The 26,405-nt window shown below is 43.3% G+C and overlaps 1 protein-coding gene across 9 annotated transcripts in view; it reads right to left on the reverse strand.

The window, feature by feature from the left end:
* Positions 1-26,121, reverse strand: part of MARCHF1 (membrane associated ring-CH-type finger 1) — a 236,564-nt gene extending 210,443 nt beyond the window's left edge. For 4 of the 9 annotated variants that reach the window (XM_053256285.1, XM_053256290.1, XM_053256292.1 and 1 more), the window contains exon 1: positions 24,862-25,288. In XM_053256285.1, the coding sequence (XP_053112260.1) occupies positions 24,862-24,960 (99 nt within the window). In that variant the 5' untranslated portion in view covers positions 24,961-25,288. The other 5 variants (XM_053256287.1, XM_053256289.1, XM_053256286.1 and 2 more) reach the window with 5 other exon arrangements.
* Between the last annotated feature and the right edge of the window lie 284 nt (positions 26,122-26,405).

Here is a 26,405-nt window from a genome sequence, read left to right on the forward strand (position 1 = left end):
AAGTGTCTGGCATGCAGCAATAATGGGCAGAGCAGGTGTCTGGTATTCAACAATGAAGGTGGCTTTACTGCCCATTGTCTTCACCAACCAAGATGGCTGTATTGTCAACCATCTGTAGAGCTGAAAGTTACTTGTTTTACAGGAGGGGAGAGTTTGTAGTAAACAAGATCCCCTTTTGTCTACTGAATACATACTCTGCAAATCCTGTGAGAGGAATACTGCTACATCAATTGAGTTAGGAAGGGCTGCCAACAGGGGCGGAGCCACCATTGAGCGAAAGGGTTCAAAGAACCCAGGCCGCCAATGGCGAAAAGCCGCCAAGAGAGCCCCACCCTGTATGGCTTGGGCTCCATAGGAGCCCAGAGTGAACTCCCCCCTCCCACGCCGGGGACACCGAGAGCCCTGGCGAACTTCACCAATTACTTCAGGCAGCTCCAACTGCCCAATAGAACCTTTTCCCTTCCTCTCTGGAGGAAGAGAAAGGGGAAAACGTCCTATTAGGCCAGCCACAGTTAGGCCAGCCACATCCCTACTGGACTGAGCCAGAGTCTTACAAAGCAGCAGAACACGTGATGCAGTGAGCGACTTTCAGTGCTCTCTGCTTCTCCCAGAAGTGAGCTTTGCCTTCCAAAAACATGTCCCTAAGGTTCATGCAGAAGCTGATGCAGATCAAGTATAAATATTTACTGTACAATCTACTTCTATCAGGAAATAAGCTGAAGTGGCAGCATTTTGTACCAGCTGCAGCTTCTAAGCCACCTCTTCAAAAGCAGTCCTATATAGAATGTGTTGCAGTAATCCAAATGGGAGGTTATTAAGCATGGATGACTCAGCTCAAGATCTTTATCCAAAAGAAGTAACTAAGCCAGCTTTCCAGCCTAAGCAGAAAAAATAGACAGTATTCCTGGCTAATGCTGCCACCTATGGCTCAAGCAGAAAAGCAGAGGACAGGAGCAAGACTTTAGGAGAAGTATATTCCTGTCCAAGGAAGGAGAGACTACTTGCTCACCAGCTTTTAGCTTTTCTCATCACTAGCTCTGCCATGTCGCCATTAAGCTGCAATCTGTTAGCTATCACCCAGTCTATAACCTGTTCAGGTAGTCATTCAGGGACATCGCAGCTGCTTGACATTTGATGTCAAAGGAAATTAGAGTTAAGTGTTGTCAACATATTAATGACACTGCAGTCCAAACTAATGAGCAACCACCTCCAACAGACGAATGGAGGCATGCTGCACACTTGCAGTGCATCTCAGGAAAAACCCCATGGGGTCAAGCATCTGTTGCTTAGCATTATCCTCTGGGACTGTCAGTAGAAGCAGAACACCTGCAATGCTATGCATGTCCCCAAATTCCAAATGTCTGAGGCAGATAGTGACAGAGATGTTATGATGAAACAGCATCTGAGCCATATTATGCCATATACTGGATAAGAGTTCAAACAGCTGCCTTTATGTTTCTAGTCAGTTCATGCACAAAGTAGTCTTTTGTGAGTAGCCAGTTCCTACTAGTTTCCAAGGTCTTAAAAAAGGGACAAGAAACATATCGTAAGTATTAAGAAAACATCCTAATATCTTCACAGTGAAAGGAAGCTAGATTGACATGACACAGATTAACTGAAGCTGTTCCCACGATCAGGGGAAATCGGGCTAAGGGAGCCTAGCTCGATTTCCCCTGGTCTGCTGCCACAAGAGCCACGCGGCTCCTGGCAAAATCACCCCTCCCCTTAAACAAGGTTAGCAGAGCGATCCACCTAACCCCATTTGGTGGATTGTGTGTGACTGCTGCGCAGCTTCAGTGAAAGTGGGGTCATGAGAGTTCTTTAATTGAAAAAAATCTCATTTGCTATCATTGAATGAGAATTCACACCTCAGAAAATAAGGGAATAACATCCCTTCAGAAAAACTTCTGAGGTGTGAATTCTCATTCAATGATAGCAAATGAGATTTTTTTCAATTAAAGAACTCTCATGACCCCACTTTCACTGAAGCTGCGCAGCAGTCACACACAATCCACCAAATGGGGTTAGGTGGATCGCTCTGCTTTCACTTTCACTTTTTCACACTCGCATTTACTATGAATATGATGAATGAATCAATCTACCACAAAGCACTTAATGAAGAAAAACCTCAGAAAATCAACAAAATCCAGCCCTCTGGCCAATCACTCTCAAATTGGGGACGGGTGGTAGCCTCCACCCATTAGGCACTATCTACCAGCCCACCCCACTCTTTTGGGGCAGATCCACTTTCTGCCCCCAATCTGCCCCAAAGACACAAAAACTTCAAAAATTCCCAAAAAATCAGCCCTCTGCCCAATCCCCCTGAAATTGGGGTGGTAGCCTCCACCCATTAGGCACTACCACGCCACCCCACTCTTCTGCCCCAGGCCCCACTTTCTGCCCCAATATGCCCCAAACTGCCCCAAAGACATGAAAACTTCAGAAATTCCCCAAAAATCACCCCTTTGCCCAATCCCCCTGAAATTGGGGTGGTAGTCTGCACCCATTAGGCACTACCACCCCACCCCACTCTTTTTGCCCAGATCCCATGCTATGCCCCCGAACTGCCCCAAAGTCACCAAAACTTCAAATATTCCCCCAAAATCAGCCCTTTGCCCAATCCCCCTGAAATTGGGGTGGTAGCTTCCACCCATTGGGCACTACCACCCCACCCCAAAATTTTGCCCCTGGGCCCTTTCCCCCCGAATCGATTCGGGTTAAATCTGAATCCGAACTGAATCAAGGGTGATTCGGGTGGCCCATATTCGGGCACAAAACAGAACAGGGGTGATTCGGTTCGGGTCCCGAACCGAATCACCGAAAATCCGAATTGCACACCCCTAGGATGCAAGTCTTTCAAATGAATAAATAACAAACAAACAACAAATATACATTGTGATGGAGCCCTGATGCCATGGTAAAAGAGATATTTATTTACTGAGAGGCTTAGCTGTGATAATTTGGTTTCACAGGTTTTCTTGCTATCCATACTCTTATAAACTTGTTATTACGGGTTTTAAGTTTTGCCATACCTATTCTAGTCTTCTCTAAGCTTTCAAGATAGGACTAAATGAAAGGGAAAAATAAAAACTGTTTGCTGGAAATGAGCACGAATAGTGCAGCACATTGTATATTCAAACAACCCAGTTGTCTTAATATGCTATCATTATCAAGCTTGATAATCATACCTTATCAAGCTTTAAAAAAATGGAAAGACTCTTCTCTCTTTTATAGGCATTCCATATATCTGTGGAGAATCATTTTCACCTTAAACTACAAAGATATGTCACCTTATAACAACACTTTGCACTTCTATTTGAGAACTTCAAAGTTCTTTACAAATACCTATGACTTTTTCTTTAAAAGGGCCCTCAGGGAGAGATCTATTTTGCAATCCCCATGAAGTTCAGAAAGCTCAAATGAAGAAGTGTTAAAGCACCTTGTTCCAGGGTTCACATACATGTAGGCTTAAACGTTGAACTTCAAATCATTCTGCTGCAATTCTTTCCTTTAACCTTCTGTTCCATTTCTCAGTGCAACAACCTCTGAGTTCTTAATATCAGGGATAAATGACCTGATATGATAGAAATATTTGCTACATAAAAAGCTGCAATGAAGACCCAGATAGTACCTCTTTTAGATAAATAAAATATTATCTGATTTCCCCCCTATAACCCTTCATTCTAAACATTCAGGTAGGGGGTATTTTAAAGTTCTGAAGCAGAGGAATGGCAGCGCATGGTGGTGCCCCACTGGCAGCACCACCACATGCAAGCCGCATGCGTCAGTGATGCCCCATGCATCTGATGTCACGCACACATGGGCACAACCCGGTTGCTAGAGGACCTGCCCAAGCCCTCTGGAGGGCTTTTCCAGCCAGCATTTGCTGGCTGGGTGCATTTATTTCCCTAGAGCCCGGGCCACACCTCTTTTGCAAAAAGAGAGCTCGAGCAGCCTTTTGTGATTGGCAGCCCAGGTTCTTTGAACCCTACCCCTCAATGGTGGCTCCAATCAGGCTTCTGCTCATAAGCACTAAATACTAATCGCCAAGTTATTAAAAATAATCAGAATGAGCAAAATGTAACTATGTGACATTTAGAGATACTTCTAACTGATTTCACATTCATCTATTCCATGTAGGGTATAGATGAATACAATACAAATACAAATAAATACAAATACAACTTAGGCTAGTGCGCCAGCTGCGTCCCTTTCTCGAGAAGGCAGATCTGGCCACGGTTACCCATGCCTTAGTCACGTCACAGCTGGATTACTGTAACATGCTGTACGTGGGGCTGCCCTTGAAGAATATCCAGAAATTGCAGCTAGTGCAAAACGCGGCAGCTAGGGCTTTATCTGGAGCTGCCCGATGGGAGCACATCACACCCATTCTGAAAGAGTTGCACTGGCTGCCAGTTCATTTCTGGATCAAATTCAAGGTGCTGGTTTTGACCTTTAAAGCCCTTAATGTCTTGGGCCCGGGGTACCTGAGGGACCGCCTGCTCCCAAGGGTTGATGCCCACTTGATGAGGTCATCTGAGGGGACTCTGCTCCAGGTGCCGACAATGAGGGAGGCTCGGCTGTCCTGCACTCGGAACAGGGCCTTCTCTGTTGCTGCCCCCAGACTTTGGAATGCTCTCCCAGTGGCCATTCGCTCCTCGGACTCCATCACAGTTTTTAGAAAGCTTGTTAAATCTTGGCTTTTTATCCAGGCTTTTACATGATTGTTTTCTATTGCTGCTTCTATGTGTTTTTATTTGTGTATAGTTTTTATGCTTGTATTTTATAGATTTTAAATTAGATTTGTTGTATATTTTTAGCTTAATATTTTTATTGTCATTTTATTGTAAGTTTTTTTAATTTTTGTAAACCACCTTGAGATTGTTTTTAATGAAAGGTGGTATATAAATTCAACAATAAATAAATAAGATAATTAAATAAAGTGTATATTTTTAATCAATGATAATGAGAAGCAACATTTCTTTCAGTTTCACACAATTATATCAGTTGGTTTTTTTAACACTTTTGGCATTTTGTTTCTAGTTTTAAAAGAGCAACTCTGAACAGTTAAAGGTAATTTCAGAATTAACATCCCACATGCTCAAAACATTGCACCTCACTGTAGAAAATAGTGAACATCCTCTCCAAAAATGTATTCTCCAAAATCCAATTAAGGATGCCAACTGTAGGCACTCCACAGTATTCTTCCTTTCAGATGGCAATCTGACAGTAATAATAAAAGGCTCTAAAATGAATGTATTCCTGGTGATCAGTTCAAAACTCAGATGCAGAAACTGGAACAACTCTACTGAGAGTGTTCCAATTGAAAATATGTGTGGGAGAATCACATGACTGAACATTCCACTATGTTAAAACCTAACAGCATGAAGAAAACATCATAAAAGCTCATTAATGTGAAAACAACCAAACCAGCACTGCAGCATCAAGGCTATGCCTAAGGCTCATCTGTACATTTCGCCCCTTTACATGCTTCTTCCCTCACTTTCTTGTTTGGATAAACTATAGTATGTCGTTACATCTGATTTGGGAAAAGTGTGCTTTGCACATGCACTAGATTTGCTTACTAGCCAAAATTTGGAGTAATGGTTTGATGGCTTTCTGTTCTGGTCTGGAGATTTGGAGGCAACTGAAGGACAGAATTGGAGTGTGCAAGAGAAGGATAAAACACAAGCGCCTGAGTCATTGTCCCAATATTTGGTCATTATATTATGTTTACCAAGACAAGGAGCAGAAGCTACAGCTCTACTTCTAGGCATGCTACTTTTCTTCCTTGGAATATTTGAGGTGGTTGAGCACTCAATCATGTGATTAACCCCACCTACATTTTGAAGTGGCACAGTCCCAGGACATCAGTACTCCTGATGTCTTTTGAACATGTATAGAAGCTCTTAGCCTTTTCTAATTTGCCTGTTTCCAATTCATATCACTGTCAGCTCATTTACCAGATCCCATGTTCCACCCGTATCAGCAGCCACTGCTACGTACGGAAAATCCGAGAAAACCCCTTCATACAATGTGCAGTGGGGGGCTGTAAGACCCAGGGCGCTTCTCAGTAGTAACTCAGTTATGGAACTTCATGACCAGAAAAGGCCTATCCATTGCCATTTATTTCTTTAGGTCTTTTAGTTCTGGAAGGCATTTGCTTTGTTGGAATTCTTTGATAAGGCAGCTTTTAAACTGTAGAAATGCTATTTCTGCTCTCGCTCAATGTCAGTGTTGTATTTACTGGCTGACATCCAGAACAATAAATCATGGGCAGAGCAAGCACATTTGCACTATCACACAGAGTTTCCTTAGTTGCGCTAAAAACATAGATTTGCAGCATTGTGCTCTTGCGCTATAGCACTCTTGTGCAAATCTCCCCATTAAAATCAATGAGGCATGGTTCAATTGTTGTGCATTCACAAGCATGCTTGCAGTAGTGCAATTAGACTTAACACAGCTAGCTTGCACAATAGGCTTGCACTAGCACAATGTCCTTCTGCAAGCGATTCATTGCTCTGGATGTCAGCCAATGAGCCTACCCGCAAGACCAGGAAAAAGAGGGAAGGAAGCAATGTAGCCAGAGATTCATGTTCATGTGAACCCATGGGAATCCCTCTTACCCAGCTTGCTCAAATCTGGGAAACTCAGTTTCTCTACCCTGCTCTTAACCCAGGTAAGACAAAAAGTGAGCACTCCTACCATGATATTTTGGCTGTCTGGGTACATTTGCCTTTGGTAGTAGATCTCAGGAAGAAGCAGCCATGTTTGTAATATAGCACTGAGAGGGACTGGCATCTATGAGTGTGCTGCTCTGCAAAGCACACTCTATGATCCTTTATTTGCAATGCCTTCACAGTGGGGTTTGTCCCACCTTCTGCCCCTTCATGGCCAAATAGGGGACAGCTGATATGAGGTACCTAGTCTTCTGGTAGTGCAATGCATACTATTCATTAGATCCTCAGTGGACCCAGCTCCCATGCTCATCTGAGTGCTGGGCTTGCAGACTCAAACAGAGGTTCTGCTCCTCTGTGGAGACAGGGGTAGGGCCTCTTAACTCCCCTCCCAACGACCCACACATAATCATGTGAATGGGCTCACTGTGTTTTATAACTTGATTTTAGTATTTGTGTTATTTTATCACTAAGCACTTCAAAGACACTTTAAAGAGGCAATTAATCAATAATAAGCAATAAAAGAAAGAGGAAGTTTCTGGATGGGCAATGTTGGAAACAAAGAGCTGGATTAAACAGACACTGGTCTGATCCAGCAGGACTTTTCTAATGTTCTTATCAGGAACTACTGACAAGGTCATCAAGATGTACCACAAAAGGTGCATCATACAACAGAGTGGGAATGGCTTGTTGCTAAACTGGACAGAACATTATATCACATGATGCAAGTGCTTTGACCTCAGTTGGCCACAGAACTATGGCTAGGTCCCCTGTTTACTTCAATGTGGCTTTATAATTTTCAGATCCTAAGTGCCAATTATACATACACAAATATAATCTTGAGTAGCCATGGAGGCTTTTCTTACGTGCAGACGAAACCAGGCTAGTGACGCCCAGCCCAGGTTAGGCTGCATGTGAGAACCGTCAGGATTGGGCCCAATCCCAACATGCCAGAGCCACCTAGCCTGGCTTCTTAGTCTGGCTCCTAACCGAGGTTAAGGGAGAGAGCACTCCCTTAACTCCGGTTACTTGCTCATGTAAGCTGTGCTGCTTCCAGCCTGGCTGCACACAGAGACAAGCATCTGTCTCTTGGGGGAATTTCCTAATGCATCGCACGTGTCACGTGGTGCATTGTGGGATCTCAGGAGGCTGTGACAAAGGGCCACGGTCTTTGTTGACCTGTGCTGCTGCTAGCAGCACTGGCTGTGTGGGTACACAGCTTGTGCATCTTCGGGGCTGTAGTGGATTAAAGACTTTGTCTCAGAGCAAGTTCATGTGAGGGAAAGAAATGCTGAATCATCCCTGTTGAGCTGCCTGGTTAGGCTTCTCCTAAAAATATTCCGTGTTATCGGTAGGTTCAAAATGCTGCCGCTGCCACCTCTTTTATCAACAGAGCTTGAAACTCCCTGGGCTCCGGGTGGAATCCCAGAGAAAACTCTCTTAATTTGGCTCTTGGACAAGTCCAAAAATCTTCCACATGCAAGCCTACACATGGTGAGAAAACTGATAGTTGCTGAACATTTGAGGACGTGTTTGCACCAGAGAAATCCTCTTTGCCGCCACCCCTTTTTCCTGAGTTAAAAACAACTCGGAGAGGCTTATAAAAAGAAAAGAACTTAAAAATCAGTTTTATTCAATCACTACAGACTGCTTCCATCTGAGGCTCTCTCAGCTTTTATATACAGTTAAGAATAGTTAGTAAGTTACAAAAATAGGTGGTCTTAATGCATGCTTAAATGTTTATAGAGTCTTTTGCAACGCCCTAGGTAGGATGGGCGTAGGCTAGTGTTTCTTATTTTAATTACGTTACAGGTAAACAATAATAGATCAGCATCAGGAATATGTAAAAGTACACACACACACACACAAAAGAAATATAAGTTTCTAATGCAAAATGTGACTAAAACTTCCCTATGCTGAATTCCCTTTTCCTTGAACTCACCCAATTCCTGAGGAGAATCAAGCTTCCTGAAATCCTTTCTTTTAAGGATCTACAGAGTTATTCCATGAGAAAAACCTCAATGCTGGCTTTGACCATGAGGGAGCAAAACTCCATTGCCCTTCACTAAGCCTTTCTGCTTGCACTTCTCTCCAACAAATAACCCTTCTTGTTCCCAGAATTCCCGGCAACTGCTCTCTAGGTCCCACCCACCTAGTGTACTGATTGGCTGCCCTGGAGTTCACCAGCCTGTTAGTTGAGACAAGGGTTCACTCCCTGTTAACCTCTTTAGAGGAAGGGGAGGGTAATCATTACAGAGGCTATGAGTGGTCATCTGGGGGAAAGTAGATTGAACACCGCCTTACCCCCGCCTGCATGCGATCATGTGAACAGCCTCATGTTCTGTCAATTATGGTTTGCAATGGCTCTCGCTCTCGCTCACACATACACACACCCAATACCTACCAGAATCATTCAGAAAATTACATTTATCTTTTTTTAAAAAAGTACATCACCCAAGCAGCTCTTCTAACTCACAACACATGTGAAAAGAATCAATTGGGAAGCTATCTGTCATCGTATCTCTGCCAGATAATATGGCAAAGTCTTATGTACATCAAGCTTCTGCCAAGCAAATTCTTATCTTTAATAAGGATTTACTATAAGGTTCTATAAGGATTTACTATAAGGATTTACTATAAGGTTACCTTCTTACTATAAGGTAAGAACAGTACACCTTATAGAATATCTCTCTATAATTTATTTCCTCCAGTAACTATCATGTAAGAATTTGTCACACAGGATACTGGAATGTGGTATGCAGAATATGTCAGTACCAGAAATAACTGAAACCCATAGGAAAAAAATGTTTGCCAGATTTGTTTTTCTCAGATGAATAGATAGGTTTAAACACAAAAAACCATGGTGTGCGCTCACTCTCTCGCTCTCAGACAGACACACTGCTCTTCTCACAGTTAGTATACTTGTGGTAAGAATTTTTGCAGGATTGGGAATTGCAGTGGGGGGGATTACAAAAATGCAGTTTTAATGTACATCCAGCCAATTTGCAAGAACAGGAGGAAAAGAAGTAGCCACTGACAGGCAACTGGAACTTGGTCCATTATGATGAGCTGGGAAAATGAATAATTCAACATGAAGCTTTTTCATGAGAAGTAGGCAGGACTCCAGGACAAACGGGTCAGGGGTTATAAGGGCATGCAGTCTCAACCACAGTTTTTATATATTCCATTCATCTATTAGGCAGGTACACACAGAAAAATAAATCAAATGTTTTCATATACAAACTTGGGTAGGGCAGGGACCACAGATCAACAGGCATTTTAAGTCATTCCTTATACTACTACCATGAACTATACATAAACTCTAAAGCCCAGGCTATTTTTTAATGTCTAAAAAGTCAAGACCCATTGCCTAAGAGCTGACTCCAGTCTTACACGAAGTGTGCAAGGCTCCTCTGGCTAGTTTAGTCACAAAAAAAGGTATCTGGTCATTGCATTTAAAACACTGCAATGCTGACAAAATAAAATAATATCAGCTGTGGAATCCCATCTGTGTACACATAAACACTGAATTTCTCATGTCTAGAACAGGGCAAACAACTCTGGAAGGTTGTAAAGCAAAGGCTATCCAATATAAAACATAAGATTGTAGGGAAAGGGAAAGTAAAAATGTTTGCTTTTTTATGTATTCTTCAAGTCCAAGAAACACCTTTTTGGGTTGCTTTTTGTCACAGTCACAAATCAATTTTATCTATTTTATAATTACAGGACTGAAACATAAGGCAGGTTTTTCTTGTGAATCAGCATGAGACAGTTCCAGTATGATTGTGCAAGTATGACTGTGCATATGATCGTGATAATGATTGTGCAAGTGCAGTTTCAAGATCTAAATTTTCATCATCTAATGTTACTAGAGAATTTTCAGCAATTTTCAGATATACCAGCTATACTGGTATTACTTTGCACAGAACTTACTCACTAGAACTTCAGGTTCTTCCACATTTGCTTGAAGAGTATTCCAGTTTATTTAAATCAGAGTCTGCTTATGATCATACTCTAAATCAGAGAGGTCTCTAGAGCTGCAGAACAGCTAGGCTGCAGAATCCTACCTTACCTGTTTTCCTGTCTATGAGAACAGAGTTAGGTAGATATACTAATGACTGACAAAATGGTACCAGGTGCTCTGTGAGATGGGTCAGTGCTGCAAACGAGTTCCTAACTAATTCCACCAACACTGGTTATGGGGTGGGGGGGGTGTACAATGACCTTCTCTTTCCTTGCAAGTCCTCTGTGTCACCCCAAAAAATTGGTCCCTGAGGGTTGTGCAACCTTCCAGAATACATTTTTAGGTGACAAGGGCTTCTGGGAGATGTGGAGCTCATAGAAACTCAGCCTTCCACACAATTGTTTGGGGTGACAAGGGCTTCTGGGAGAAGTGGAGCAATTCAGCCTCATAGGAATTCGGCCGCCCACACAATTGCCGCTGTTAAGTTAATTGACTGTGTCCATAGCACCAGCACATCTAACAAAGCCCTGTGCTTCATTAGTCAGGAAGTGAGCCATAGTTTACCTGTCTGCATGTCGCAGTTCCTGTAAGCTGACATAATATGGAGAACATGGCTCCATAGTTACAAGAGTCCCTCCAGTTTCCTTCTCAGAAGTATTTATTCCTTAGGCTTTACTCGACTTGTATGTTCTGTTTGTTTTGACCACAGTGGTGAGGGGGCATGCAATAGCCTAAACAGATATGGATTTCTGCTTCCCCAAAGGTTCTGCAACCAAAATAATGGCAAAACAACAGCAAACCTTCAAGTTTTAGTTTGCAAAATATGAATGGCCTCAGTCAGTAAACCTTTAGCTGCTTCTGTATGGGTATATTTTATACAAGGCTCCCCCCCCCCCACCACCACCTTAATTAAAACAATGACATTGGTACCTACTTATTTCCACTCAGCTTGTAATACAATTAGACAAAAGAGAATGACACCGAAGTCCCTACAAATAAGCTACCTGATTAATCACACTACAGAATATACTACAGAATGGGCATCAGCTACAAAAGAAATGACAGCTAAAGATCTGACATTGCTACTGCTAAGCTCAAACAACTAAAACACCTTGAAACAGTTAGCTGACCTAATAACAGTGGTTGGTGGGAAAGACTTTTGAGGATACCATGGACAGCCAGAAAAACAAACAAATGGATCATAGAACAAATCAATCCAGAATTTTCACTCGAGGCACAAATCACCACGTTCATACTTTGGACACATTATGCAAAGACCCAGCACCCTTGAGAAGTCCGTAATGTTGGGGAAAGTTGAAAGAAAGAGAAGAAGAGGATGACCAGCAGCAAGGTGGATGGGCTCAATTACGACAACAATGAATGTACCACTGAGAGACCTGCCAAGCTGAAGACAGATCATCGTGGAGAGAATCTATCTATGTGGTTGCTAAGAGTCAACACCGACTTGACAGCACTTAAACAAACAACAAATGTGATTTCATTTCTTATAATACTTGGCAGAAATAAGTCTATTTCTGTGCTGAAATTAGACGTTTGGGCCAAATGAAATGACAAATGAAAGGAAAAGGTGCAATATAAGGCTTACCAGTAGGGATGTGCATAAATCGATTTTTTAAATTCAATTTGGGCCCGAAACTCATCACCCCTGATCTGTTTTGTGTCTGAATCTGTCCCCCCAAATCACCCGATTCAATTTGGATTTGATTAGATTTGATTTGGACCACTTGTAAAGGTCCTAGAGGCACCAAATTTGGGTGGTGGGTAGATCCCCATTGGTGCCACCTACCACCCAAATTTTGAGGCAGTGGGGCACTTGGTTGATTTTTAATTATTTTGTTTAGTTTTTACTGATTTTTTATATTTACACCATAAGAAATAATGGGGATTCAAAGTCACCCTATCCTAACCCCAACATGTATCCCCCGTTTTGAATTTTTTTTAAAAAAAAGCTAAGCTCTAGCCCTTGTAGAAGTGGAGTTATGGAGCAAAATGTGCAGTCATTATTTTTCAAGTGTTTGGATTCTTTGGTGTATAATAACCTTTCCTCATAATGAATCCCTATGAGGATTCCTTGCACACCTTCATTTCTTCTGTTCATTTTGACTGTCACTGGACAGTGCCAACTGTCAATTGCCATGTATCAATTACACACACAGACACCAAACACACACTGGGCTACTCAGTTTATTTTTTACACATTTTTAAGTGTTTAGATTCTTTGGTGTCTTAATTACATACCTTCATTTCTTCTGTTCATTTTTACCCCATTGCTTGCGGGTGGGGGTGGGGAATTAGTGGCATCTCATGTTCTAACTACCCCCCAAGCTACTGGGTACTCAGGAACTTGTTTCAGGAATATCTATTTCAGGAATTTGTGAGGTGTTAAGATTCTTCGGTGTGTAATGAATCCTCATAGGGATTCATTATGAGAAAAGGTTATTCGACACCAAAGAGTCTAAACACTTGGGAAAAATTCCTAGAACATAAACTGAGTCGTATCCCACTGCCTTGTGGGTCGGAGGTGGGTATAGTTGGCACTTGGCAGTTGATACTGTCCAAAGACAGTCAAAATGAATAGAAGAAATGAAGGTGTATAATGAATCCTCATTTCCCAGAAAGCTGGGAATCTGGGGAAATTCATAGGAGGAATCTGAAACTCAAATCGATTCAAATTGAATCTGGTGCGATTCGATTTTGACCCGAATCTAGCCAATGGACTACAGCGGCCAAGTCATGTCTCCAAGTCACCCAAATCAGCTAGATTTGTGCCTTAATCAATTCACACATTCCTACTCACCAGTAGGAAGAAGGAGTAAGTTGTTGATTCTAGACTGAAAGCTGAAGAACATGAAATCTGAAGGCACCTTCAACCTCAACTCCTCAACTGGGGAATGGAAAGCTGGTCTTGTGGTAGCAAGCATGGCTTGTCCCTTTAACTAAGCAGGGTCTGCCCTGGTTGCATATGAATGGAAGATTTGATGTGTGAGCACTGTAAGGTAAGATATTCCCCACAGGGGATGGGGCCACCCTGGGAAGAGCAGAAGGTTCCAAGTTCTCTTCCTGGCATCTCCAAGATAGGGCTGAGAAATACTCCTGTCTGTAACCTTGGAGAAGCCACTGCCAGTCTGTGTAGACAATAATGAGCTAGATGGATCTCTGGTCTGACCCAGTATATGGCAGCTTCCTATGTTCCAACTTGAAGAGGGTTCCAGACCTGCAGATCTGCAGATCAGATCAGCTGAAGGCCAAGACAAACAACCCTTTTTAAGTTAACTGTAACTTTGTTTCCTTAATTTTGAATATACTTCAGATTTATTTTTCATAAGCATTTTTCGTTGTTATTTTAAGTTCAATGAAGAAAAGTGAAAATTAAATATGGAGCCTTTCTAGTCCCCTTAGAAAGACATGGAGGAGGAGATCTTTCCAAGTCTAGGATGTGGCCAAGCACTAAACAACTTTATGGATAAAAAGCTTTATGGAGCACTATAGAAGCCCCACACACTCTACAAAATTATCAAAAGGGGACTAGGCAAACTTGGGCACATTTGACAAGGAACATGGCAGTTAACCAATCACTCGTTTATCCTTCTTCCAATGTCCTGCCTCAAAAACTACTCTCCAAATTCTATCTGTGATAAATTTCAATGAATTGCCCCATGCAGATTTCTCTCTTCCTACAATGAATCTTCTTTCCAATTGTATTTCAGCTAGGTTTCCCTTGTTTCACTAAAGGCGGGGGGGGGGGAGAATGCAAAATACCATGGCTCTAGAAACTTGAATTATTAAGTGCAAAACTACACGATATAACATCACAATGTGCTGAAGTTATTCATGTTGTAATAAGACTGTATAAATCTGGCTGCTTCAAAATCAATGCAGTTTCATAAAAGAGTAAAGTGAGAGGCTGTGCACACATACAAAAAAATGGGGGGGGAGATAAAGAACAAGCTATACTGCTTGAATGCTTCTAATTTGAAACACATTTTTATAGACTAGACAACTACTTGCAATTATTTTAGCAGAAATATACTTCAAATTCCACATTTTATCATCTCTAAATGACATCTTCCTCCAAGGAGTTCAGAGCAATGTACATAGAGTAATCACGTTTTATCTTCACAAGAACCCTACAAGATAGGTTAAGGTGAAGGACAGTAACTTACACGGTGAGCTTCATAACCAAATGGGACATTTGTACATGAGTACATCTATATTCTACAGATCTTCACCCCATTTCTGCTTGCTCACACTAGATTATCTTGCATTACTTCTAGAGGAACATGGAGCATTTTGTTGGATCCCAAACACGTGTGCAAAGACTGCAACCTTAAAGTAACAGACCAATTTGTAGTGTGTGTTTTTAATGGAGAAGTCCCATGCATACAAAAAAAGAACTACAGACATCAGCATCACAAAAGCCATTTTAAGTTTGGTATACCAGTTAGACTTACAGTAGTGTTAGGAAGATATTTCCTCCCCTTTCTGTTGCTGGTGTTAAGTACAGCTATAGGGCCAAAGAAACAAAATTTCAAGCAAGTCCCTAGTTTGAATCTCAACTCCCCATCGTCCACTGTGTACATCAGGGGAGGCTCATCTGTGGCTACCTTCATGTCGTCTGGTGGCCACCCAGGGACGGGCCTTCTCTGTTGTCGCCCCGAGACTTTGGAACGCGCTTCCCGTGGGAATAAGAGTCTCCCCATCTCTAGCGGCTTTTAAAAAGTCTCTAAAGACTTATCTTTTTACCCAGGCCTTTTAGCTTTTTAACTTTGTAATTTTTTAACTTCTGGATTATTTATTGATTTGTTTTAAGCTGTTTTTAATATTTAATTGATTTTAATGTTTTGTTTTTATCTGTTGTACACCACCCTGAGACCTTGGGTTATGGCAGTATAAAAATACATTAATTAATTAATTAATTAATTAATTAAACTCTACCATAAACTTGCTAAGTTGTCTAAGGCACTGTCTCCATTAGCCTCTCATCTGCGATATGAAGAAAATACTTGTTACAATAAGCTTATTAATTTAAAAATTAATGGCTCATGTGCTGCACAGAGATAATAATGAGAGAGGTATGTACATAACATTGAGAATGCATGTTGAGGAGGAGCTTGAGGAGGAGGAGGAGGAAAATGCTGAGGTGGAGAAGCACAAAATGTTGAGAGCAAACATTGAGAGAGCCACTCACTCAAGGCTTTACAAAGCACAGCCATGCAGCTGTGGAGATGGGCCACACTGACTAAGCACTGCACAACTGCAATCACAATGCTACTGGTACGCCTGTGAATCTTCTTGAAAATGTGGCCACGGTTATACATTACCCAATAACATACATTCTTGATTACTGTAATGATTCTATGTGGTGCTGCTGCTGCTGTTGAAGACTGACCAGAAATCTAAAATACTGTAGCAAAGCTGTTGACTGCTCTTGGTTAGAGAGAGCACATCTTACTAGTGTTTAAAGAGCTGCAGTGGCTACCATTTGTTTCCAGGAATAATCCAAAGTGCTGTCTCGGCATTTAAAATCTTCAGTGGCCTGGTCCGGGTTACCTAAAGGATTGCCTACTCCCATTCAAATCTGTCTACCCCTCTTCTGAGTTTCTGTTCAGAGTGCCTTCACCTTTTGACGTCAGATAAGTGGCAATGCAATGCAGGGCCTTCGGTGCTGCCTTGTTTCTGGAAATACCTGCCTCATTCATGCATACCCTCATTGCACGTAGGAAACAGATACAGACATTTTTATTTTCTCAAGCTTTTAGTGGTATTTGATTTTATTATTACTGTTTTATTAGTGGCCATCAATTGAATCTGTTGTAGTATTTTGTTTTGATTTTTGTGATTTTAATGTGTTTATGGGCCCATATGCTGAGTAGTAGTATGAGGGGAAAGAAGGAGTACTCACGGAGAGGTTGGAAAGTATTCCAGGTGGAGGCTTGTTCTGCAGAGTGCTGAGGTGCATGGGAAAGCTATTTTTGCTTTTCTCCCCCTGTGAAAAAGTCCTCTTCACTTCCGCAAATATGTCTCTGAGGACAGTGCAGACCTCAGGGACAGCTTTCTGGAACTGAAAAGAGCTTTTGTAGAGAGGGAAGAAAAAAATTACTTCCCCATTTTCTTCCACATACATGCTGCAGACAAGCCTTTGACAAAGCTACTTTCCACCCTCTGCAAGGGCACAACCCTTCCTCCTGCCTCATATTGTTTATTCATTCATTCAGTTTATATACTGCCCTTCCTAAAGTGGCTCAAGGTGGTTTACATTAAAATCAAACACACATAATAAAACAATTACAATAAAGAAGCATTAAAACTGGATTAAAATCAAAATCAAAACTAGACAATTAAAAGCCAGGCTAAAAAGGTGTGTCTTTAAGGCTCTCTTGAAAACCTCCAAGGAAAATAATCCTCTTATATCCACGGGTTACACAACCCAAGGGTTTTAATTGAGAAGGCCCAATTCGAGGTCACCACCCAAACAGGTGGAACCCAAAGATGAACAGGTGGTACTCAAAAACGCCTCCTGATGATCTTAAGGAGCAGTGAAGACATGGGTGGAACTACAATCGGGCAAGGGGAGACAGTTGTCTGAGGGCCCCACTTCCTCGAGCCCCCCCCAAGACATGTCACATGACTCCCCATTGCCCGCCCACCCAGCCCAAAGGCCTCTCACTCAGCCAGTCCCCCTTGCCCTGTTTGCCCTCTCTCCTGCTTGCCCTCCTGGCCAGCAATCTAATCAGCCTGCAAGCTGCTAGAGCCCCTTTTCTCCCCGCCTCTCAGCTGATTGGCAGGTAGGCGGGGCTTCCAGAGAGGCCTCCATGTAGGCCTCGCTGAAGCCTGAAGCTCACCAGGCAGCAAGCAAGCAAGCAAGCAAGCGAGGCAGGCAGGCAGAGTGGCCAGCACTGGCTGTCCTTGCCCACCACAGTTCTCTGCAGACCCTCTGCCCAGGCCAGCCAGCCCAGCCTTTGCCAGGAATGGAGGTAGAATGTAAATTCCTTTTTGTGGTTACACCCCCCCCCCCCATATATATATAGGGATCTGCTTGCTTGCTGTAGTGCTTCAATATGAAGGGCAGAGACTGAGACGGCTCTGAATATTTAATCTGAAACAGATTGGAAAAATTTGCTGGCTTGAAAAAAAAAAAACTATCTAAAAAATCCTACAAGTGGCTTGTTTCATGGCAGAAAATTACAAAAACTTCTGGGACATTTTATTTATTTATTTATTCATTTATTCAGTCATTCATAAATGCACTTATGTTCAAATTGTTTTGCAACCCAGAAGGTCTGAGTGAGAACTGTGAAGCATGTGTTGTGCTTTTATTTTATCTTATTTTTCTTTAGAAATGCCAAGCTGGTTGGACATCTCCAAAAACCTCACTCACACTATTTACACTGTATGTCATCAGTCAGTATGATTCTGTAATGATATGAAATGTTAAGGAGGCCCTGCACATGCTGATTTGCCCCCGCCCCACCGCCAGCCTCACACCCCACTAGGGACGACCCTGCTTCTGAGTTCCTGCAGAGAGTGGTTTTTATCTCAGAACAGTGAAAGACCACAACCAACCCTACTTCCACATTGAGGAGCAGGGAGAATGACTTTTAGGACAGAAGGTGTAGCTTCAGGAGATCCTTGAGCCCTGGCATGTCTCATCTATCTTAAAAATTTTACCAAGAAGAGGCAGATTCCTCATTCTCTCTCCTCATATTTTTCTCTTGAGGAATGGTGTTAATTCTTGCTCTTTTCTCTATTTCTCCCCACCTATCTTCCTTGCTTCAGCGGGACTTACTGGTCTCCTATATGGAGCAAAATATGCTGGGAGCACAAATTGGTTTGGTTTACATCTCTGAGCATGTGCAATCCTATATGAACTTACCAGGGAAGGATCTCAGACAGTTGCATGCAATGGAGTTTATTTTTAAGTAGACATGCTTTCCTTGCTAGTAAGTCCTTTAGGTTTCAATGAAATATAAATGTGGTTAGATTTGCTGCCTGAGGCTACAATTCTCCACAGACTTACCTGGAACTTTTACACACAGCAGGCTTTACTGAAAGTTTACTGGGAGGCTTTACTGTGAAACTGAAGTTGTCCCAAAGAACCAATGCAAAATAGTGTTGTTCTTTTTACTCTGAATATAAATCAGGCTACACTAACGAGCAGTGAAAAACCTGAATTGCATGTGAACTGCTCCCCAATAACTAGCAGGGACTTCAGGGTAAATCTGGCCAACATGTGAATGTAGCACCTCCATTCCAGATGAGATGTGTATTAAAGGGCTTTAAAAGCCTTGTGTGAAAAACCTCCTGGAATCATCAAACTTTACTGATTTTGTTCAGAATTCTGAGAAAACATACATAGGCTCACACTGCATGGTTGAAAGTCTCCTTTGCTAATCTGCAGCGAGGGGCCCATTTTAATTATTAGTGTTTCTAGTCTGTTCTAGGCATTAAAAGTAGCACAGATATATAGTATTCCATGTATATCACTATATATTATGAAGTGTGCATGTGTGTATTCAGTGAAATGTATTTCCAGGCAGCATACTTATTTTGAAATATCAGACTTAAATCCTTGGGGGCCTGGGGTGTGTGGAGGCCCTGGACTTGGAGGGGCTGGGGCCCATTTTAAAATCTCGTCTCTGGGCCCACTCCAACCTTGCTATGTCCCTGGCGGAATAGATACTACACATGGATACTTATTTTGAAATATCAGATTTAAATCTTTGGGGGCCTGGGGTGTGCGGAGGCCCTGGACTGGGGGGGGGGGGCATTTTAAGATCTCATCTCTGGGCCCAACCTAACCTTACTATGCCCCTAAGTGAAGAATTTGTAGAGAAAGGCACTCTCTCTGGTAATCTGGACCTAAGACATTCAGGTTATTAAAAGTAATAAAGAGCACTTTGTACCCTGCCCAGGAACATATCAACAGGCAGTGCAACATTTTAAGAACAGGCATAATGTAGTCTCTCCAGAACACCCCAAAGACCAATCTGGCTGCCGCATTTTGGAGTAACTGAAGTTTCCAAACTACACACAAAGGTAGCATTGGATTATAAATGGTGTGTGTGTGTGTGTGTGTGTGTGTGTGTGTGTGTGTGTGAGGGGTGGGGGGGGAAAGATATATTACCTTTTATTTGCAAGACTAAAATTACCCAATTCAGTACCTTAGCAAACTAGACATTGCCTAGGTGGGAAGCCAGCTCAGTGATTTTTGTGTTCCAGAATTCCCAAACACATACCACGGGTTCCTCAATGAAAAGATAGGTAATCACAGGAAAAATCCCAGAAAGACAGCTTTCCCATCATGCTCGATCTTCCTCTTAAAGATGTGCATGAAACTTTTTGGTGCCTCATCAGAGAGCCTAAACGTTTCAGTGGGTTGGGGCGGGGGGGAGCTGTAGCCTTAAGGAGCAGGTATGCAGGTGCTCCTCCGCCGCTCCACTGCCATTCCCATCGCAGTGCTGTGCTGCTCAAAAGGCCACACGTGGCTGCTTCCCTGTTCCCAGCAACCTGAGGGTGACGCAGGCATGCACATGGCATCTTTTAATTAGATACTGTTTTAATAGTCTGATGGTTTTTAATAGTTTTAATGTTGTTTTAAATTTTAAATTGTTGTAATGTTTTAACATTTTTATTTGTTGCATTGCAAACTGCCCAGAGACTTGTGTTTTGGGTGGTATATAAATAGGTTAAATAAATAAATCTACGCATGCACAGGAGCCATGTGCGTGCCAACATCATGCACAGGCTGCTGGGAACAGGGAAACAGCCATGTGTGGCCTTTTGAGCAGCACAGCGCCACAACGGGAATGGCGATGGGGCGGCGGAGGAGCGATAAGGACATGCGTACCTGCTCCTTAAAGCTACCACCCTACACGCGCCCCACCTGCCCAAAATGTTTCATGCACATCCCTACTTCTTTTACAATATGCAGCCAAATGATAACACTGGGTGGCCCTAAGCCTCACTCTCTGTTCATGGATGGCACACATCTCAGCAGGCCTAGCCAGTGCCCTGGGTGAACCATACGCCCTGGAACATGCCCCAGAATAATCTACAAAGTAAAGAGGTTCATCCTTAGTCAAGCTGCTATGGAGAGTATTTCCTCAAGGTAAAAAGCTTGAAAGCCACTGAGCTAATAGAATACAGGTTGAGAATCCCTTATCTTATCTGCTTGGGACCAGAACTGTTCCAGATTTTGAAATATTTGCCCTCACGGACCCTCAGTCCAAGCTCAAAACTTTCCCTCATGGACCCTCAGTCCAGATCTTTTCCCCTCTCCTTACCCCTTGGCTCTAGCCATTTATTTTTCACCTTACTTCCTCCTTTGGTCTTCCCACGCTTGGCCTCCATCCATCTCTTCCTCCTCTCCCCTTGCCTAATATGGAGTGCGCTCACACTGCAAAGACTCTTCTGGGCTCTCTGTCAGAAGGGGAGCAAGGCGGACAGCCATGATAGGACCCGTACCGATGGGCATAATCTTGCCGCCCGCGAGCTTGGAGGCTGCCACGCTTGTAGGGAGGGAGGACACAGAGCCTCCCCAAACACCTACTACCCTGCCAGCAATGAAGACCCATCTGGAGGATGAACTTGGGAGAAACTCCACTCCGGTAGTGATGAGTAACCCCCCGAACATGCAGGGCACAGTGGATCCCCCTATCACGGAGGACGGGGCCACATGGTTGTGGGGATTTATTGCAAGAGAGTTCAGGGCCCAGGTACCCTCTCTGGCAGAGGAGGGCAGAGCTCTTCTGGCCCCCAATCAGGACTCATAGTAAGCTTTGACATGTTTAAAAGCAGCCAAATTGGCAATTTGTTTTTTTGTTTTTGTTACGGCATGGTGTCCAGATTTTGGAGCATTCCGGACAGGGGAGGAGCCACCATTGGGTGAATGGGTTCAAAGAACCCGGGCCGCCAATGGAAAAGGCCACCAAATCCCCGTGGCTTGGGCTCCAGAGGAGCCCAGATCGAACCCCCCCCCCATCCCATGCCCGAGTTGCCGAGAGCCTGGGCGAACTAACTGCTAGTTATTTCAGGCAGTGCAAACTGCCCGATAGAATGTTTTCCCCTTCCTCTCCCTCTCTGGAGGAAGAGAAAGGGAAAAACATCCTATCAGGTAGCCGACGCTACCTGAAATGACGACCTGAGAGCTCGTTCAGGCTCTCGACAGCCCAGGCCACGCCCCCTTTGCGTGTGACGGCACACGCAAAGGGGCCATGGCCTGGGCTGCTGGGAACCCGAACGAGCTCTCAGCTTGTCATTTCAGGCATCGTCGGCTACCTGATAGGACGTTTTTCCCTTTCTCTCCCTCCAGAGAGGGAGAGGAAGGGGAAAACATTCTATCGGGCAGTCTGCACTGCCTGAAATAACTAGCATATTGTCTGCACTGCCTGAAATAACTAGCAGATAATTCGCCCAGGCTCTCGGCGGCCAGGATAGGGGGTGGGGGAGTTCGCTCTGGGCTCCTCCAGAGCCCGAGCCATGCCCCCGTGAGCATGACGTCACGCACACGGGCGAACGTGGAGGGGGTCGCTGAACAGGGCTGGACGCAGGCCACCGCTTGGCTGGATCCGCACCTGATTCTGGATTTCGGATGTCCAGATAAGGGATACTCAACCTGTAACTGCATCCAAAGGCAGAAAAGTGGCATTCAACTTTCATTACTCAGAACAGGAACACAGATTCCCCCCTCCCTCTACTAAACAAAAAAGAAACAAACCAGAAATATTGAAGAAGAGAACCTGTGACTGAAAGATAATGTCCACTGGTGAAAAACTAGTAATCTTGGCTTGACACTCCTTTATGCACTTAGGCAAGTTGGCGTCTTTTGATGTGGTCCAAATAAGGAGAATAGAACACAGAGTTTATCTTTAAGTTTGGTTTATCAACAAATTTAGAGAGAAACTTGGGGCAAGTCACCTTTCTCAGCCTCAACCACCATACATTTTTTAAAAGAGTCACACATAAGACATTCTATAGTAATAACTATTGTTTGCTTATTTGAGGCACCAATAGAGAGTTAAAACACAGGAATAGGTAACCTGCACTGACATTTCTGCAGATGAAACAGCTATGGAGGTAAGACTGTGACACTGATTAGATCTGATAAAATGACCCTGAATCTGTAAAGCATGGAGAGCAGGATGAGTTCCATTTTAGCAACTTCACTCACATAAATCCACACCTTGCTTGAACGTAACAAGTCTTCAGGAGAAAGCAAAAGAGTTTTCTCCCAATCTCTCCAAACGGTTCACTTAGGTAAACTGCTAGTCTAGGCTGCCCATCCACAGAATAGCCTCTGTTCAGGGTTGTAAAATGACTCACAAAAACCTGCACAAAGCCTTCACTGACCTACTAGATTACCACAATTGTCCATTACTAGGATACTGCACTGGGAATTTTACTTTCTTTAGTTTGCAAAAAGTGAGTGAACAACTGTGAGCAGGAGAGAAATTCTACACATCAGAAGACACCCTTGCCATACACATTTTTACTGACACGTTTAATCAAAATGTATTTTTTCTTATAAAATAAAGCTAATTAAGCTTCCTTACATTTACACCGCATTACGGTTTCTGAACCATCTTGAATACTGATTTCATCAGCCCACCATGAGATCTTGAAACATAATGCGTTCAACAAGCAACTCAGACTTCCCAAATTATATTCAACATGTGATAAACCTTCCCAACACAGAGTACGTGAAACAAAAATCTATTAAAAAGGCAGCTTTCTTTTTGTGTCAGCATTTACATCATGAGTTTTGGATAACAACTAGTTGCCTTAGTCTAATATTCACTGTCAGTATATTAGTGTAATGTATTGCTTACATAAGTGAGAATTATGCAGTTAAGTTATCATCCTGCAAATGTTCCCATTTTCTTCTATCTATAGCTTCCTTTTCTGAAATACTTTTACTTGTTGGGGAATCAGCTTTAAAGTGAAACTCTAATCTGATACTCTGCAGTTTTCAGTAGCATATTTAATACCACCAGGGGGGAAAGTCCTTTGGAGAAAAATATAAATATTATTATTATTTCTTGACAAAGGCAACATCAGAGGATGTTTACAATTGAAAATAAGGGGGAAATAATCACTAATTAGTTTCAAGCCAAATGACAGACTGACGGAAAGGGTCTGCCATTGTTAAATCCACTGGTATTTTCCTCCACTACACAAATTGCAGATGTATGAGCTCTCCTCTTGCTATCTGAATCTGAGAAGTGACCAAATAAACGATGAAAAATCGTTATTGTGAAATACCACTGGTCTCTGGGAAAATACAGTACATTTTCTTTAGCTAAGCCTTCAAACATTCTCATTGGCTTTCTCCCCAGGCACAATTATTCACAACTGAAAATATATGTGTTAAAGGTTAATCAGGCATGTTTACTAAGCAACATTTTTAAAAGGAGCCAAGTGGCTTCAGTACTCAGAGCATTCATTTCTCCTACAGCATCAAAGCCTTTAAGCCAAAAGTCATTGCATAAACATACCTTCCCTAGGTAAACTGGCATCAATGCCACAAAACACTTTCAAAGACAAGAACAAGCAATGTAAATTTTAAAGACTGAGGATCCCAGAATTTCCTTTTCAGCTTTTTCATAACATTTTTTCTCCCATGAAAGTCAGAGAACAATGGAATGAAAACAAAACAGATGGGTTTTACATGGAGATGAAGCAAAAAACTGTATGCCTAGATTTCAGACTGCATATCCACATTTTGTGGACTATCTATATTGCTATATGATTGGTTTTTCCATGTAAAATGGGGGGGGGGGCTTTCTATACTATCCCCATCACCACAAACCTGAACAAGATGCTCTGTTGTCTTTTTAGCATGCCATCTGAAAGTACAGAAGGAACAATGCCCATTGTCTGCTCAAGACTACATACTACCCTCCACACACACCCTCCAACAAGAGTACCTTTTTAAGAACCCCCAACAGCAGGGAAAACGTTGTAACCTCTTTCAGTACCACCCCATAAGCATGCACAGTGTTTATAATACAGGGATGCATTTTAGTAAGCATGCATTCAAGACATCACCAAAGATTACATTTCAGCATGCCGCAGTAATGTTCTCCAGCCTAATTCTTCCTGTTGAACAGCCAGGAAAATGTTTTCCCCCGCCCCACTCTGGGGCTTTCCAAGCATTATTTGTCCCGCTGTTGCATCCAACCAAGCCTTTCCTCCTCTTACCTCGACTTCCTTGTTCTTCTCTTTGTTTCTGCCCATTGAACTTCTCCCATTGCTGGCAGTCTCCCGCGCTGGGACTACAGAGATCTGTTGGAGAGGCATTTTGACAGGGCTGCAGGTTGCCAACGCCTGATTGGACGCCTTCGAGCTTCACTCCCTCTGAGTAGCCCACCTGTATAATTGTTCATATCCTTGCGTTGCCAGATTAAAATAAAAGAAGAAACAAAAAAAAAATTTAAAAAAAGAAGTGTGTGTGCGCGCGCGCGTCTGGTGCAAGCAGCTGAGACAGCTGGAAAAGCCGAGCAATTCCTTCCAAATAAAAATGTAAACCACACAGCCCCGTTAACCTAAACAGACCGCGCTGCAGAAGAGCGCCCGAGAGACATAACAATAATAATAATCCAGGGAGTTTGCAGTTCTCAGCAAGGAGACTTACTGCGAGTCAGAACTCGACTGCTTTGTCACTGGAGCAACCTCTCCCCCCCCCCCCCGCCCGTCCGCTTTCTCCAGAGCATTGTGGGAGACAATTCAATTTCTCTGTTACCTAATAACTGTCATGGAAACCGGGGGGTGGGGGGAAGCTGGGCCCTGATTAAAAAGCGCTTCTTTTCACGGCTCCCCAGACTCATCCATGTCTGCAACAGCCATAACAGCGGGCTTCCCACCCTGCCGCTTCCTTCCTGAGGGAGCGCGCACAGCAGCCAGAACCAACGCCGCCCGGCGCTCGCGGCGCGCTACCTCGGGAAATAAGACGCGCGAGCCTGAAAGGCGGCTTAGTGTCCTATTTTGGAGCCAAATCTCCTCCTCGAAAAGCGCAGTGAGCTCGCGGTGTCCTTCGTGCGCCTCCGGTAAGCTGCTTAGGGTCGAAGGAACGGTCTCAACGACCAGGAGAGCGGCAGCGGCGGCTTAAAAATAAATAATTAAATACATACATAACGAGGGGGCACCGCGAGCAGAAAGCAATTGCAAGTCAAGCCTGCCCGGGACGCCCGGTGGAGACTGTAACCCCTCGCTGCGTCATCTGCAGCCGTACGGGCACGCCCCTAGACGATTTTGCACCGGAGCGAACCGCGTTGACGCGACTGGGACTTCTCTAAGTACCCCTTCTTCCCGGACAGCGTTTTATTTTAGCTGCTGGAGCTCAACAACCAAGGCATAGTCCCCGAGACGCTGATTTCAAATCAGGACTCCTCTCCTTCCTCACGACAAATAAAAAATAATGCCCAGGATAATGCCTTTTAGAGTGCCCTGCCATTCGCATTTCCAAGGCTTTCATCCAGCTTTGAGCGTCAGAATCTAGTTTGGATGACGGGATCTGGGAGATTGCTAACAAAGGGCATGCCTTGGAGCATGTGCAGAGTGCCTTGCCATGGAGTGAGTACTCACAGCCAGTCCCTATACTGGGATTAAGGAACAAGCTGGTTTCAGCCCTGGCCCCTTTGGTTTTAGAAATTAAACTGGCACAACATACCCAAATGCACACACCTAGAAATAGGAATAAAAAGAACAGCAGAGAGTTTGCGTGGGGGGGGGGATTTGTACTTCAA

The sequence above is a fragment of the Hemicordylus capensis genome, chromosome 5 (assembly GCF_027244095.1).
Source record: "Hemicordylus capensis ecotype Gifberg chromosome 5, rHemCap1.1.pri, whole genome shotgun sequence".
NCBI classification, from domain to species: Eukaryota; Metazoa; Chordata; class Lepidosauria; order Squamata; family Cordylidae; genus Hemicordylus; species Hemicordylus capensis.